The sequence below is a fragment of the Carcharodon carcharias genome, chromosome 9 (genome assembly GCF_017639515.1).
Source record: "Carcharodon carcharias isolate sCarCar2 chromosome 9, sCarCar2.pri, whole genome shotgun sequence".
Taxonomy (NCBI): domain Eukaryota; kingdom Metazoa; phylum Chordata; class Chondrichthyes; order Lamniformes; family Lamnidae; genus Carcharodon; species Carcharodon carcharias.
This window is the reverse complement of record NC_054475.1, coordinates 68,402-86,607: the sequence shown is the minus strand read 5'-3', so window position 1 is coordinate 86,607 and position 18,206 is coordinate 68,402. Positions and strand designations below refer to the sequence as shown.

Here is an 18,206-nt window from a genome sequence, read left to right as displayed (position 1 = left end):
GTAGTGGAAGATATAACCAGGCAGGAATGCTTCATTCAGGGGAAAGGGGTCATCACCTCTCCCTTAGCCCAATAACTATGAGCTATAATTTCCTCGGAGCTGCTCCTGATCCCAAGGTGTAATTTTGTCCAAAGTGCTATGGAAACCTTGTTCTGTGGAAACTCCAAGCCTATGTGTCCGAGTACGCCTCACAGCTGACAGTGCATGTTAGCACAAAACCTCAGTCATGGGGAGAAATGACAATGGCCCTGAAATTCTATATGGTTCTTCCTCTCAGTCTCCCTCCTGCCTAGTACTGTATTAACGGGCCAGAAAGAATCATTCTGGCCTCAGAGTCAGTTCTTGTGATAAGAGAGGGGGATTAAAGCTACTATAACTGTTGGCAGGAACTCAGAAGCATTCCTGCCATGAATTCTTATATTAAACATAACTCATTCCAATTAATTTTCAGCAATTATACACTTCTTGGTTGATCAATTTTTAACTAATGCTACCTCCAACCTCATGCTCTCACATCCACTGCTCCCCACCAGTCCTTCACTTGTCTAGTTCATAGTTGCACTCTATCCTTTCTAGACATTGAGCTGAAACTCTAAACCCCTTCAGCACTCGTCATCCTTTCTCATTGAGTATGGTACCACTCCCGTTTCCAATGATATGCTTTCTCTCTTTATCCCTTGGCATTCACTTCCCACCCCGTCCCTCCCCTCGCAGCTGTTCCTCCAGAGACCAATGGCCTAGGCGCTGCAATGGTGCTTCTATTCCTGCTACACCTAGTGCAAATGGCAAACACTCTCACTTCTGTAAACTGCAGGCAGCAATTCTGATGCTACAATATACAGAAATGCCAATCTGGGCCATTAGTGCAGAGATCAGCATGAACTGATGAAGGAAAGCCTGCTTGGTGCATTCACCACTGAATTTGATGGCAGGGCTGTTGTAAATGTTGTTTGGTGTTTCACAGAGAGGTCTGGGGGCTTTTGTGGTTGATCCTTAACTCTGGGCGTTTTTTCCGGTCAGCGAATGGGGGCAGGGCCCACTCACCGATGCATAAAATGACGTTAGGATACGATAGACGTGCTTCCCGATGACACCCTACATCATTCAGATTTCCAGTTCAGCAGGTGCACAGCTGAATGGGATATGTGCCTGGCAAACTGTCAATGGCCTATTATGGCCATTTAAAAACCAGTTAACATAATTGATGGGCCTGCCCGTCCAACCTTAAGGTCGGTGGGTAGCCCGGGAGCCCCGGTGGGTCTCGGAAAAAACATGAAACCTCATCCACGGGCGGATTGAGGTTTCATGAGGGTATTTAAATTTTTATTAAATATTTAAATAAAAGTTATGGGCATGTCCCAACCCATGTGAAGTGTCACATGAGGGGACATAGCAGAGACATTTTTTAATCAACTTTATTGAAAGTTTTAAATGGGAGCCAATGTCCCTGAGGCAGCACTTTGCCTCACGGAGATCTGTGCGCCCATTCCCGCGCCCATTCCCGGCTGAGGGAATCACCCCTGCCCTTCCTGGCGGATGTCACACTGGACGGGCTTTAACTGGCCTGCCCACATAAAATTGCAGCGCGCCCCCGACTAGGGGCGCTGATTGGAAGCCCGCCTACCCGCGCCCACACATCCCCCTGGTGGGGGGAAAATGTTGCCCATGTGCATATACAAAGTATTGACTTTCATGGGTGCTGCCTCTGTGCTGGCTTCTTCTAGACTTTACCCCTCAGGCATTCTACCATCGTGTGACTCTCCACATCACTACTGTGGGTGATACTGATCTCCAGTTGAACATTAACCTTTGCTCTGCCGGACACCCTTATTCTACAAGGACAACTTACACATTTATTTGCCTATGATCGAGCCTCCAAAGTACTGGGTTGCTGACAGTGGGCAGACATAGCACAGTGCCCACTGACTCAGGGCCAGCATGCAGGCAGATGCAGAGTTGTGTTGTTTGCTGCAAGAATACCTTTCAAGAATACAATTAATGTACAACAAAGGAATGACACCACCTGTGACAGCTCTATTGGTCCCTATCCAGTTCACCACACTACTGCCGTTGTAATGTTGGACTTTATCTTTGATTCTTTCCTCATGTGTACTTGTCAAAGATGACTCCTATAAGCAGTCTTGCTCCTCACAAATAGCTGTGTGCCTTTGTCTGCCGGATAGTTGGATAATTGTAGTGAGTCCAGGGGTCAAACAGAAACACTTGGTACTTGGCTTCAGCAGACTTAATTTATCATATGCCTTCACATGAGTTCCTTAATTTTGGAAGGTGATAGAATAAACACTTGATTAGGAAAGGTGGTGTGGAGACATCACCACATTCAAGGATGTGGGAGATTGGTAGCTTGCAAGAACTGAGGAGCAAAGATGATGGCAATGGTATTAAAAGAGATGGGGATAGTACCCAAGGAGAGGGAACCTTTCACAATGTCAGCTATGAGCCAATTAGCAGAATGTGTGCTCAGCAATTTGACTAGTGTTTCCGCAAGACATTGGAGTTCCACCCTTCAGCTTTGGCTGTCAGCTGTTAGGTTAGGGGAAATGTGTTGCATCCTGCTGATGTTGATAAGACAAGGTTGCAAGGCCTTTTGTAAATTATTCTGATCTATCACCTACGTGTATCAACTGTCAGCATTAATTTAACTTTGGTGGCCTCTTGTTTCACCAAGTCCAACATTCCAGACAGTTTAACATTGCCATTCAGCTGAGGATCCTCTGCTTTTTTGCCAAACCAAATATGAACAAAATATGACACCACAGTTATATCTGCAATGCTGCAGAATTCACTCCATAGTGCAACACTGCCTACAGCCTTTCTGAAGGAGACTGAGATGTTGCCTTGCAAGTTCCTGAATTATTACATTTATATTAAACTGATAAAGCACTTTGCAACACAGAAAGCAGATTCACTAATATAACTATTGCTTAAAGTGTAAGATATTTGTGGTGAAATGAGTGTCTTTATTGCAACAATACTTCTTTAAATCCCCATTCCTTGCCATTCCATCCTTCCCTCTCATGCCATAAGTATCACATTCCTTTCATCCCTCTCAAAAACATCCCCATCCCATCCCTACCCACCCCTTCTTCCCATGCTACCATATCCCCCATTTCATCCCATCTCCAATCACCATTCCAGATCTCATACCCAATCCCAGCTCCTCATCCCACACTGTCCCTTGCCTCCCATGCCAACCCCCCTCCCTCCTTCACATGCCATCCCTCAATCCCCACCCACCCCATGCTGTCCTCCTCCCCATCCACCCCCTTCCCATGCTATCTTCCCAGCTTCCTACCTCCCGTGCTAGCTCCCCTCAGTGCCCTTCCCTGCCATTATCTGTCCCCTTCCTTGCCACCTCCCTCTCCTCACTCCCCTCACATCCCAGCCACATCCCTCTGTGACCCCCACCCCTCCCATGTTGTCCCATCTGAATTAAATAAACTTCATTGATTTAAGATAATATTGCCTTGCAAAATTACTTATCCATGATTTATTCTACAGATCCTTTTTTAGTTGTTGTGCAGCTGTTTTCAGAGGCATCACGGAATGAAAAGCCAGTGACTGAACGGCTCCAAAGCTCGAAGATGAGGAAAGCACTTCTCTTGACTGGTCAGTATTGTATATTTTGTGTCATATTCATTTCATTTTGGGCTCAATCAAATTACAAATGTAGCCTGATAACTGGGTAGTAATTTTCATCACAAGGTCATCTGTTTTTCACCTTCTGTCTGTTCGTGTGGCTGTTGTTCACACAGTGCTATGGGATTGTTTACATCCACAGTAACAGGCAGATGATGGAACAGTTTAACATCTCTTCCAGTAGGTGGTGCCACTGTCTGTGTGGACATCATCCCTGTGACCGACTAGTATGTGCTGAGACAAAAATAAAAATACCTGGACAAACTCAGCAGGTCTGACAGCATCTGCGGAGAGGAACACAGTTAACGTTTCGAGTCCATGTGATTCTTCAACAGAACTAAGGAAAAATAGAAAAGAGGTGAGGTATAAACTGGTTTAAGGGGGAGTGGGACAGGTAGAGCTGGATAGAGGGCCAGTGATAGGTGGAGATAACCAAAAGATCTCATAGGCAAAAGGACAAAGAGGTGTTGAAGGTGGTGATATTATCTCAGGAATGTGCTAATAGGTGACATTAAGGATGAGCAAGGTACAGATAGCCCTAGTAGGGGTGGGGTGGGGGGAAGGGATCGAAATAGGCTAAAAGGTAGAGATAAAACTAATTGCTCAGCAAAGGACTCAGTTTCATACCCTTACACCCTCATCTCAATGAATTTCGGGCTCGGCACAATGCTGAACTCTTCTTCCACCGCCTTCGTCTCCGGGCTCACTTCTTTGGGCAGGAGTCCTCTCCCCGTTCAACGGATCCTTTTACCCACCTCCAATATTCTCCCTCCACCTGGACCCCTCCCTCTGGATTCTTACCTTCTCTTGATCTTTTCATTGAGAACTGTCGGCATGACATCAGTCGTCTCAATTTCTCTGCTCCTCTCACCCATTCTAATCTCTCTCTCTCTGAACTTACTGCACTCCATTCTCTCAGGTCCAACCCTGACATTGTCATCAAACCCGGTGACAAGGGTGGTGCTGTTGTTGTCTGGCGCACTGACCTCTACCTCGCAGAGGCTGAGCGTCAACTCGCAGACACTTCCTCCTACCCCCCCCGGACCACGACCCCACCACTGAACATCAAGCCATTGTTTCCAGGACTGTCACTGACCTCATCTCCTCTGGAGATCTTCCCTCCACAGCTTCCAACCTCATAGTCTCTCAACCTCGGACGGCCCGCTTCTACCTCCTACCCAAAATCCACAAACAGGATTGTCCCGGCAGACCAATCGTGTCAGCCTGTTCCTGCCCCACGGAACTCATTTCTTGCTATCTTGACTCCATTCTCTCTTTCCTTGTCCAGTCCCTTCCCACCTACATCTGTGATTCCTCTAACACCCTACATCATATCAACAATGTCCAGTTCCCTGGCCCCAACCACCTCCTCTTCACCATGGATGTCCAATCTCTCTACACCTCCATCCCCCACTAGGATGGTCTGAGGGCTCTCCGCTTCTTCCTCGAACAGAGGCCCAAACAATCCCCATCCACCACTACTCTCCTCCGTCTGGCTGAACTTGTTCTCTCACTGAATAATTTCTCCTTACACTCCTCTCACTTCCTCCAATTAAGAGGTGTGGCTATGGGTACCCGCATGGGTCCCAGTTATGCCTGGCTCTTTATGGGGTATGTGGAACATTCCTTGTTCTAGGCCTACTCCAGCCCCCTCCCACAACTCTTTCTCCGGTACATCGATGATTGCTTTGGAAACAAAAACAGAATTACTTGGAAAAACTCAGCAAGTCTGGCAGCATTGGCGGAGAAGAAAAGAGTTGACGTTTCAAGTCCTCATGACCCTTCCACAGAACTGAGTGAATATAAGGAGAGGGGTGAAATATAAGCTGGTTTAAGGTGGTGGTGGGGGGGTGGGGGCAGTGGGGTGGGGGGAGAGAAGTTGGGGGTGGGTGGGGTGGTTGTAGGTACAAGCATGCAGTGATAGGAGCAGATAATCAAAAGATGACACAGACAAAAGAACACAGAAGTGTTGAAGGTGTTGATATTATCTAAACGAATGTGCTAATTAAGAATGGATGGTAGGGCACTCAAGGTACAGCTCTAGTGGGGGTGGGGTGGAAAGACTAACAGGGCATAAAAGATTTAAAAATAATGGAAATAGGTGGGAAAAGAAAAATCTATATAAATTATTGGAAAAAACAAAAGGAAGGGAGAATAAACAGAAAGGGGTGGGGATGGGGGAGGGAGATCAAGATCTAAAGTTGTTGAATTCAATATTCAGTCCGGAAGGCTGTAAAGTGCCTAGTCGGAAGATGAGGTGCTGTTCCTCCACTTTGCGTTGGGCTTCACTGGAACAATGCAGCAAGCCAAGGACAGACATGTGGGCAAGAGAGCAGGGTGGAGTGTTAAAATGGCAAGTGATAGGGAGGTTTTCCACACACGGTGGTTGACAGGGCCCTCGACTGTGTCTGGCCCATCTCCCGCGCATCCGCCCTCACACCTTCCTCTCCCTCCCAGAAACATGATAGGGTCCCCCTTGTCCTCACTTATCACCCCACCAGCCTCCACATTCAAAGGATCATCCTCCTCCATTTCCGCCAACTCCAGCATGATGCCATCACAAAACACATCTTCCCTTCACCCCCCCGGCGGCATTCCACAGGGATCGTTCCCTCTGGGATACCTTGGTCACTCTTCCTTCACCCCCTACACCTCACCACCCTCCCATGGCACCTTCCCATGCAACTGCAGAAGGTGCAACACCTGCACCTACTTCCCCTCTCCTCACTGTCCAAGGGCCCAAACACTCCTTTCAAGTGAAGCAGCATTTCACTTGCACTTCCCTCAATTTAGTCTACTGCATTTGCTGCTCCCAATGCGGTTTCCTCTACATTGGAGTGACCAAACGCAGACTGGGTGGCCGCTTTGGGGAATACCTTCAGTCTGTCTGCAAGCATTACCCAGACCTCCCTGTCATTTGCCATTTCAACACTCCACCCTGCTCTCATGCCCACATGTCTGTCCTTGGCCTGCTGCAATGTTCCAGTGAAGCTCAATGCAAACTGGATGTTCAGCACCTCAACTTCCGACTAGGCACTTTACAGCCTTCCGGACTGAATATTCAGTTCAACAATTTCAGATCATGAACTCTCTTCTCCATCCCCACCCCCTTTCTGATCCCCCTTTTTTCAATAATTTATAAAGATTTTTCCTTTCCCACCTATTTCCACTATTTTTAAATGTATTTCCATCCACTGTTTTACCTCTACCTTTTAGCCTATTTCGATCCCTCCCCCCAACCCCACCCCTACTCGGGCTATCTGTACCTTGCTCGTCCTGCTTTTTACCCTTAATTAGCACATTCCTTAGATAATATCACCACCTTCAACACCTCTTTGTCCTTTTGTCTATGACATCTTTTGGCTATCTCCCCCTATCACTGGCCCTCTATCCAGCTCTACCTGTCCCACCCCTCTTAAACCAGCTTATATTTCACCTCTTTTCTATTTTTCCTTAGTTCTGGTGAAGAGTCATACGGACTCGAAATGTTAGCTGTGTTCCTCTCCACAGATGCTGTCAGATCTGCTGAGTTTTTCCAGGTATTTTTAATTTTGTTTTGCATTTCCAGCATCCGCAGTTTTTCACTTTTATCTTAGTATGTGCTGGGACTGGGTGAGTTTTTTCAATGCCAGTACATGCTCAGGAAATTACTCTTTTATATCCAGATTGATTAGATTTTCACAAACTGTCAACCTACACAAATAGTTTAAGTCCTGGAGTCAATTTATCTGACAGAAAACCATTATCAAAGCATATAAAATGTCTAGGTCAATTGCTATACTGTAAAATCTAATTTCTATCACATAATAATCAAATTAACTTATAAATTTAAATTAGTTTGTAATTTATTGTTTTGACCCTATAATTCTACAGGCATTTAATACAATTTTTACAAATGTGATGAAATAAAAATGTATATTTATTTTTATTTCAGTGAATTTGATCTTCTTTCTGCACATATCACTGGGTAAGTCATTACTCATTTCTAGTTTATATGAAGTGGTGCATTTCATTGGTTCATGGAATGGTTAAAGCAGTGGTTATTTTACTGCAGTGTTAATCCAATTGAACATGAGTTCAAATCCCACCATGGCAGTTTTTGAATTGGAAGTTGGTTTAAACATTGAAGTTCATGAAAATCAGGAGAGAGATATAACGGGTGCCGAATCAATATTGCTGGATTTATACCATCACCCAAAGTCAAATTTAGCCTCTAAGTTTTCCTGACCATCATTAAAACAGATAGATCCAATACTTACTGAGCGCCTTGGAACAATGACTTTGGCTGACAGGTGGAATTTTGACTTGGTAATGCTGGCTCAGCTGAAATTGACAAAATCAGTGCAAAAGATGCGGAATTTTAATCCCAAATTACATTCTGTGCAGCTCGAGTTTTCGGAATCTCTTGTGCAAGTTTTATTTAAAATGTGTGTTCGAATCCAGTTCTGGCCATGTCCCAGGATGAAGTAATCACCTTTGGGACTCTCCGCTAATGACATTCATTTGCAGCCCCTTCATGCAGAGTCTGAAAATTAAGCTTTTTTTTGGACACAGGGACACTAATAGGAATGTTTTGAAAGTTTCTGAATGCTTTTTTAAATTTACTAAGAATTGACTACAATAACCCAAAAAACCCCCAAATGATTCAGTGTTTTTTCTACAAATCATTTTCAGGGATTTAAAACTCCCATACTTAGGGAGTGAGGGCAGTGGTGTAGTGGCACTGTCACTGGGCTGGTAATCTAGGGTAATTCTCTGAGGATCTGGGTTCAAACCCAACCACAGTAGATGGTGAAATTTGAATTCAATTAAAAAATGATTATCAATTGTTGTAAAAACAATCAAGTTCCTTTCTAGAGAGTAGTGACCTGCATATGACTCCAGACCCACAGCAATGTGGGTGAATCCAAAATGACAAGTCACTCAGTTCACAAGGACAATTATAGATGGGCAATACACACTGGCCTAGTCAGCACCATCCCACCCCATAAATGCATAAAAAATGACGAATTGTGAGTAAAGGAGTTTTTTTGTGATAAACAGTGATTTGTGATTTGCAGCTGCCTTGCTCAAACTGCAACATTTTCTTCACACACTTTAGTCTCCTCCTACAAACTGGTTTGTTACTACACAAACTGGGCTCAGTATAGACCAGAAGGCGGTAAATTCTTTCCAGAAAATGTTGACCCCTGCCTGTGCACCCACCTGATTTATGCTTTTGGCAGCTTGGCAAACAATGAAATCACCACCTATGAATGGAATGATGAACCTATGTACAGGAGATTCAATGATCTGAAAAATAGGTAAGCCATATCATTCGCATTGAGTTGCATTCGTCACAAACCTTCGATGCATTTCATAATTTACACTTTTCTCACATTGTACAACTGTCATAATCTGATGTGTAATGTACCTTTAAGACAAGTGTTGCAGTGTAAGATCACATGCTCTTAATACCTAATAGCAGAGTCGCACGGGCTACCTCTGTGTGAGAGTCTTGAGTTGGACACTAAAGAGTGAAGGCAGGGTTTTGAGCTGTGAGCACAAAAGTGTAGCTGCTGAGTTTCGTTTGTAAATAAACAGCATGTGTTTATTCTAACTACCATCAACTGATGTTCTCTGTCTCTGTACCAACTCAGTCACCCTGAAATAAGCGAGCAACATGGATATTTTAGCCCCAGCAAACCAAGGGCACTGGATCCAACACTACTTAAACATTTTGTGACCGTGATAACTGATATATTTGTTGTGTATTCTTCATATGGTAGAGAAAGCAAATGTTCATGTAATACGTCCCTATCTGACTGCAATATTGAAAATCATAGTTTGTCTTTTTTTTCTTAACAGAAATAATAATCTGAAAACACTTTTGGCTATTGGAGGTTGGAATTTTGGTACCACCAGGTAATATCTGTAATATTTTCATTTTCACAAAATAGCAAAATTCCCAAAGTTCAGTGAGCTGAGAGTTGGTAAATATCAATGTCAGCATTTCTAACCCTAACCCTAACTAGAGAAATGAAGTTGGCAATTTTCAGTTGTGAAACAGATTATGGCAACAGACACACAGTTTAAGTAATTCCAGGCTTCTTACAGATTTCTCCATTTGATGCTATTACGGCAGGGGAGAGAGACAGATTGATCCCCCTAATTCCACTATCCTTCTGTCCGTGATCAGTGTGGTTTAACTTAAATAAGGCTAAGATGTGTAGCCAAACTACATCCTCCCCACCCATCCCCCTTTATGGGTGGTCAGTTTTTACAAAGTCACTAGCAGCAGACCTGCATGAACTTTTAAACCAGGTGCATTATTTATTCATACACACTTTTTCCAGAAATGTTTATCATTACACTAAGTCCTCGCTTAATATTGACTCACAACTTTGATTCACTTTAACATTGTTAATAAAATAGTATTTTAGTTCAGTATATCCAGTTAATGTTGCTAATTTCACTTTAACGTCGTTTGCCACTCTTCTGTGGCCAGCCTGCTCACATGACCTTACCCGCAGCGCTTTGCTCTGGATGTCAGCCCCTCTTCCTTCCACTGCAGCCTTATCTCTTGGTGTTGTTCCCAAGCCTTGTATCCTCCCAACCTTGCCTCACCCCAGCCTTGCCTCCCAGCCCCATCTTGACTCCTGCCCTCGTCTCTAAGCCTGTTTTCACCTCAGTTCCTGGGGTCCGTTCTTACAACTCCAATCTTGGCTACACTGCTAAATGAGCATTGAAGTCCTGGCCTCCATCTCTTGGCACAGGTCAGTCAGTGCAGTTAGTCATGGCTACAGCTGCTACCTGCACTGACTAATATCAGCCAGTAGATGGATCCTGATCATCCTAAAATTGCAGTTACGTAGGTGACTGTACTGAAATGCTTCTAAAAATTCACATTGAATATTGTCTTTCTTTTATATTTAGTCTTGTACTTTATATTACAAGCTAGCTCAGCTAGGAATGCACAGTGCTGCACATGTATAGTACAGTATTTCAACTTGTATATTGTCAAGAGAAATGTCCAAAGGAACCTAATCCTGGCTTTAACATTGATTCCTATGGGAGCCCATGATTCACTTAAAGCCATTTTACATAAAGTCACGGTTTTCAGGAACGAAACCACAACTTTAAGTGAGCACTCCCTGTACTTCACACACACCACACACATACAAGAGGGATACTGTAAAAGAAAGGTGTTCCACTTCTCCGAATGGGAAATCAAAACAGAATAGTTAACAGTTCACGTGTTTGTAAAAGTTCAGTGAGAGGGGGAGCTTTCCCACTCTGGACTTCAAGATCAGATAATCGGAGGTAGCTGAAGACAGGATTTCATGGGGTTTCCTCAGAATCAGAGATGCACAGCAGATAGTGTAGGCAGCCTTGGTAATTCTTGTAGCTGGAGAACCAGTTTCCAGGCAAACTTGGAATCTTTCACTTCCAGTCCCACCCTAGGTTTCAAGGAGGCTTTAACCTTTAAGTTTTTTGGCTCTGTTAGGGCCCGATGTTGTAGCCTGGTTTCTGTAGTGATGTTTCTTCTGTTGTTACTTCTGCATTCTCTGCAAAGCAAGCAGGACTTAATAATAAAAGGCTTTCCAAAATCAAAGCGTTTCAGTCACATAATGCCTAGCTATTGATAGACAATGGAATTTATAGTCAGTTCATATTGAAATGGCTTCCACCTCCCATGGTCAGAACCATCGAATATAATGTTGCGAAGTTTCTTGCTGGGGATGATGACAATCTCCTCGCAGACCCTTTTGTCGGTGTAGAAGTCATTGCCAAGGCAGGTGTAATATTTCTCAATGATCACTCAGGCGGCTTTCTTGACCGTCTTAGTCGTGACATGGCTCATCTTGGATTCCAGCGGAGAGAAGAGAGCGGTATAGGGGTCCTTAGCACTCCCCTTGTGAAGAATCAGTTTCATTAGCTCTCCTTTGTTACCTCGTAGTCCTGTAGACAAAGTCTGAGGCCTTATTGTCCTTGTTATTTTGGGGTAAGTCCAAACCAAAGCAGATGCGGCTTTCCATGAGAATGTGGTCTGGACATGTTCATTGTAATCCACCTTTTAGAAGTTCCCAGAAGCTTGGCCAACTTGCAGTTTCAAATGTCAGGTGGCCTGTGTCAGCCATCTTAAAGATCAACAGGTCCTCTTTTAAAAAGCACCATGTCTCCTGCCAATGCAATATGGCCGTACAAGATGGCCAACGATACCCGTCTGCGCGTGCACACAGGTCCACGCATGCACCGAAATCGATGATGTGTACATATCAGTTTACCCTGAACACCACCAACTCATTTTGCTTTCTAACTTGGTTATTACAATATGCTCTTAGCTTGTGGATTCTATGTGTCCCACAAGCATTTTATTGACATTTGGATAGTGTTGTGATATTTTACGAGGAGTGACATGGACAATCCAGAAGCATTAATAAACACCAATGCTTCATCTCACTTTAATGATTTCTGCCCTCTCACAATTTATAAGCATTGCGAATACATATTGACAAATATTCAGTGATCCGAAAGATTCAGTCAACACAGGAAAGAACACTGGTGCAATGTTATACTGAGCTCACTAATTCTAGCAGTTTTGGAAAGAGGCAGAATCCTGCCTTAAAACGTCTACATACATGTCAAATTCTCAAATCTCTTCAGTTTAAGAAGAATCAATGAGTTAATAATGTTGCAGAACTAATTTTGATTTTGTAAAGTACTGACAGCCACTTTATTTTGCTGCATGCTTCATAGTTCTTAAAGTAAACAAGCTGGGCTCATGTCGCACGTTGCCCCCTATAAAGATGGTGGCCACACATGCGCCCTGCTGCATGTTGCCCCCTATAAAGATGGCAGCCACACATGCGCCCTGCTGCACGTTGCCCCCTATAAAGATGGCGGCCACACATGCAGCCTGCTGCACATTGCCCCATATAAAGATGGTGGCTGTTAACCTGGGCTGACCCTCAGCATACAACTGGGTGTGCATGGTGTTAGCTGCAAACACAGCCTTTAAAAAGGGCAGACAGATTTTTTAAAGTTCGTAATGTTCTCATGCCTGCTTGGCTTGACAAAGCTGAGAAATGTAGATTGCTCCAGCAAATAGACAGTCCAAATCATATGGTGACTTTCGCAAGAACTTAACTCCAGGCTTTTGGTTTTCCAGCTGGCATCTGCAGAACAGTGACATTTATGGAATTGCTGTGAGATGCCGTTAGCTCTGAAGGGCCATTTTGAAAAATTACAAACTTTCGATCATCAAGAATTCTGTGTACACCATCTGTCACTGACCATGTGAATGGGAGAGGGAGAACCATCTGTCCAGTTAGTTAATGGAGAATTTTCACCCAACACTTTCTTCGTACTTTCAAAGTGCAAAAGATCATGAAAGATGAAGAAGGTCATTCTTCATATATTCTTACAGAAAGACCATTAAGTCCCCCTTTGGAACATCTGGTGGCTGCTTAAATGATTGTAATATTTCATGTCTAGCATACCTTAAACTAAAATAGTGACTCCAGTTAGAAACAACTTCATTAGGATGTGAAAGGCGCTATAAAAATAGAAATTCTTTATTTTTTTCCCTCTCCCTGAAAACCTATTCCAAAGTTTGATTACTTTTTATGTGTAGAAGAATTTCCTTATATCAATGCAAAAATTTGCCATTTATGAGTTAGAACCTGGTTCTTTATTAACTTATTACTGCCAAGACCAATTAAAAGTGCCTGTTCCACGATTGTAATTCCTGTCTTCCAGTTTTAGATTGTGTGCAGTTTTGGACTCGATGGGCAGGATTTTCTGGCCCTGCCAAGGGAGGGGTGGGGGGAGTGGGGGGGTGGGGGTGGGGGTGGGGGCAGGGCCAGAAACTGTAGCAAAAGCCCATTGACTTCGGCAGGACTAAAAATGTGCAATTACTGACTTTAATACTACATGAAAGGAAAACAGGAGGGGTAGAGTGTTCTCCACGAAAGAGTTTCCATTTATAAAACATCTACCACAACATCAGGACACCCCAAAGTGCTTTGCAACCAATGAAGGGTTTGTGAAATGCTCCTACTGATGTAATATAGCAAATGCTGGAGCCAATTTGCACACAGCAAGTTAACCAGATAACCTGTTTTATTGATTTTTGTTGAGAGATAAGGGATACAAAATGACCAGGACACTGGGCAGAACCCCTCACTATTATCAAAATAGTGTTATTGAATCTTTTACATCCACCTGAGTGGTCAGACGAGGCCTTGAATTAATGTCTCATTGGCAAGTCAGCACCTCTGACAGTGCAGCACTCCCTCAGTATTGCAGTGAAGTATCAGTCTAGATTATATGCTTAAGTTTCTATGGTGGGACTGGAACTCACCACATTCTGACTTCAAGGCAAGTGCAGGTTAGTGATGTCAGGGCTCACCAGGGCCAACCAGGCAGGCACTGGCAAGGGGGGCCTTGGGGGTTATCATGAACATGAGGGTCCCCCAGTGGGAGTGGCACTTGCCACTGGGAGGGACTTCCAAGGGCCACACAGTGCCGGGAGGGGCACCCCCCTACCCAAGTCCACAGGGAGACCACCAGGGTATACCAGGCACTCTCTCCACATGCCAAAGTGCCCACCTACCGCTGGCATTTTACCAGTAGTGGCAGGAAGAGACCCTTAAGTGGTCCTTAAATAGCCAATTGGCCTAAGGATGGACAGGCAGGATGGCAATGGGCATAGTGTCCCTGTACCATCTTACCTTATTGTATGTCCATCATACCTCTTGCTTCTGAGCTGCCTGGGGCCCTGTACAATTCCATGGCAAGCCATTCATTCACCTTCTCCTTTCTACAAAGTTCACAAACAGCAAACAAATGACCACAACATTGGAGGCTAGACAGCCACTGCAGCAACTTGTCAAGGTGTCTTCAACAGCATTTCGCAAACCTGTGATCTCTGCCACCTAGAAAAACAGCAGACTCAAGAGAGCAACACTATCTGCAAGCTCACCACCACCTTCTCGAGGACCAATAGGGATGGATCATAAATGGTTGCCAAGCAAGCGATGTCCACACCCCATGAACAAAAATAGAAAGACGCTCCCTTCCAAGTCACATAGTATCCTGCCTTGGAACGGTATCATTGTTCCTTCATCTTTGCAGGGTTAAAATCATGGAGTCCCCTACCTAACAGCACTCTGCGAGTGATTAGACTGCAGCGGTTCATGAACGTTGCTCAGCACTAGTTTCTCGAGGCAGTTAAGGATGGGCAATTAATAGGGCTTTTCCAGCAAAGCCTGTAATAAATGAAAAAAAAACTTGTTACAAATATCTAGTTCATGGTTCATGTGTTTTCTTAGCCTTAGGACTTAAAGATTAACAGTATAAAAAAAATGGGTTAACTGCAATTAAAGCAGCTTGGAGTCTATTACACTTAAATGTTCCTTTTAAGGGTTGTGGAAGGTAGGTGAGGCTTAATCACTGTTTAAATCTTGTGAGGAACAGAAGCTGGAATATTGCCTGGCTTGAAGCTAGTGGGATAATCTACTATAGACCACACAGCGTCTTATTGAACAAGAAAAGAACCAGCAGATTAGTTTGGAGGTTTTGGAAAAGTAACCAGAACAAAGGACTGAGACATCCACAATCAAGGGAGGGAAAAAGAAAGTTTTGCCGCTGAGAATATCTGGAGCTGAGGAACAATCTCCAAGGCATATTTAAGTGTGGCCCCTGCAAAATGATATCACTTTAGGATTTGAAGCGTTTTCTCAGAGGATTCTTGGGGGTAATAGAAAGTAATCCTGAAAGTAAGCCATATTGTTAAGTTAATTGTGCTTGTTTTGTCTAAGTCTTTTATACAATACAGTTTGTCTTTTTGTAGAAAGTGAAATCTGGTGACGTATTTCTGTTGGTTAAAATTAGGTATTTGAATTTATTTTTAAATTTTGACTATACCAAACCAGATTGTAACAAACTGGGAATCAACAACACAATTCTGAAACCACTGTGTCACTTCATGTTGAAACCAGGGTATGTGAGTAAGTTCAGGTTCCCATATACCAGAATCTTATCCCCATAACGTAATGTAAAATAAATCCTAGGTACAGATTTACCACTGCACACCTTCAATTATGTAAAATTATGCATGCTTAAGTATAAAATTATTCAGTAAAAATTTTGGTGCAATGATAGAAATGTCAGAACATAGGACAATATTCCTAGGGGAAGCTTTAATTCTAAATTTCTCTGAGCTGTTCTGAGCAGGAATTCAACAGTTAAACAGTGGAGTTTATTATGAGGATCAACTGGTCAGAAATAAATGTGCCATCAGTTCTCCAAAGGATATTTATGAATTTAATCCTTTCTCTACTTCTAAACTGTCCCCGTGATTAGATTTACTGGTGTGGTAGCTACGCAGCAAACAAGAACAACATTCATCACTTCTGCAATCACCTTTCTGCGGAACCACAGGTTTGATGGTTTAGACTTGGACTGGGAGTATCCCGGCTCTCGAGACAGTCCACCGGAAGACAAAAGCCGTTTCACAGTCCTGGTTAAGGTGAAAGGTCTAAAACTATCATCTCTAGTATAACGTTATAGAAGACAGTTACTTCAGCAACAAAATCTCATATTTCTTTCATTAAGACAAGATTATAGTTCTGCTAAAAGCTTTAAATCATGTGGTACATCAAAACAACTGCAAGTCAGCTTGGGAGACCTGAAAATCAATCATGCATTCCCAAGAGCAAAATACTGTGAACATTGGAAATCTGAAGTTAAAATAGAAACTGCTGGAAACATTGACCAGGTCTGGCAGCATCTGCAGGGCGGGAAACAGAGTTAACATTTCAGGTCAATGATCTCTCCTCAGAACTCTCAGGTGAAAGTGAGGAATCTAAAATTGAGTTCTATGGGGCCTGACAATATTCCGGCAATAGTACTGTAGACTTATACTCCAGAACTTGCCGTGCCCCTAGCCAAGCTGTTCCAGTACAGCTACAACACAGACATCTACCCTGCAATATGGAAACTTGCCCAGGTATGCCCTGTACACACAAAGCAGGACAAATCCAACCTGGCCAATTATTGCCCCATCAGTCTACTCTTCATCATTAGTTAAGTGATGGAACAGGTCATCAACAGCGCTATCAAGCGGCACTTGCTTAGCAATAACCTGCTCACTGATGCCCAGTTTGGGTTCCGCCAGGGCCACTCAGCTCCTGACCTCATTTCAGCCTTGGTTCAAACATGGGCAAAAGAGCTGAACTCCCGATGTGAGGTGAGAGTGACTGCCCTTGACATCAAGGCAGCATTTCACCAAGTGTGGCATCAAGGAGCCCTAGCAAAACTGGAGTCAATGAGAGGCAAGGGAAAATCTCTCTGCTGATTGGAGTCATATCCAGCACAAAGGAAGATGGTTGCGGTTGTTGGATCTTTTCCAGCATTTTCTGTTTTTTTTTTCAAATTTCCAGTATTTGCAGTGTTTTGCTATTAATTTATATTATGGAGGTCAATCATCTCAGTTCCAGGACATCACTGCAGGAGCTCCTCAGGGTAGTGCCCTAGGCCCAACCATCTTCAGCTACTTCATCAATGACCTTCGCTCCATCATAAGGTCAGAAGTGAGGACATTCGATGATGATTGCACAATGTTCAACACCATTTGCGACTCCTCAGATACTGAAGCAGTCCATATCCAAATGCAGCAAGACCTGGACAATATCCAGACTTGGGCTGACAAGTGGCAAGTAACATTCATGCCACACAACTGTCAGGCAATGACCATCTCCAACAAGAGAGAATCTAACCATCGCCCCTTGACATTCAGTGGCATTGCTATTGCTGAATCCCCCAATATCAATATCCTGGGGGTTACCATTGACCAGAAACTGAACTGGACTAGCCATTTAAATACTGTGGCTACAAGAACAGATCAGAGGCTGGGAATCCTGCAGCGAGTAACTCACCTCCTGACTCCCCAAACCCTGCCCACCACCTAGAAGGCACAAGTTAGGAGTGTGATGGAATGCTCCCCACTTACCTGGATGAGGGCAACTCCAACAACACTTAAGTAACTTGACATCATCCAGGACAAAGCTAACTGCTTGATTGGCACCCCATCCACATACATTCACTCCCTCCACCACTGATGCATTGTAGCAGCAGTGTGTACCGTCTACAAGATGCACTGCAGGAACCCCACAGGCCTCCTTAGACAGCACCTTCACAGGGAAGTACACACACTATCATATACAATAAGTCTATTTATATCCAATGACAGCAAGTTAAGACAGACAGAATACCACAGGAGCTGTGGCTACAGTAATTATATTCTGAATGACGTTTATCATCATTAAAAATCAAAATGTACTCATTATTTGTAGGAATTGCTAGAAGCCTTTAAATCAGAGGCAGAATCTACAGGGAAGAACAGACTCTTGCTTACAGCTGCAGTTGCTGCTGGTAAAGAGACCATCGATGCTGGATATGAAATAGCTGAGATTTCAAGGTAAGTGAAACTGGTCAAAAGATTGATTTTATGACCTTTGGGAAATGCTTTCACTATGGATTATTTAATATATTGTGAATAA

The 18,206-nt window shown here is 43.7% G+C and overlaps 1 protein-coding gene across 1 annotated transcript in view; it reads left to right on the top strand.

Annotated features, from left to right (window-relative positions):
• Nucleotides 1–18,206, top strand: part of LOC121281970 (acidic mammalian chitinase-like) — a 42,428-nt gene that overhangs the window by 7,468 nt on the left and 16,754 nt on the right. Inside the window, exons 3-8 of the mRNA XM_041195259.1 lie at nt 3,523–3,630; nt 7,595–7,671; nt 8,755–8,963; nt 9,508–9,564; nt 16,009–16,174; nt 18,000–18,124. Of these exons, the coding sequence (XP_041051193.1) occupies nt 3,523–3,630; nt 7,595–7,671; nt 8,755–8,963; nt 9,508–9,564; nt 16,009–16,174; nt 18,000–18,124 (742 nt within the window). The remainder of the gene's footprint in view (nt 1–3,522; nt 3,631–7,594; nt 7,672–8,754; nt 8,964–9,507; nt 9,565–16,008; nt 16,175–17,999; nt 18,125–18,206) is intronic.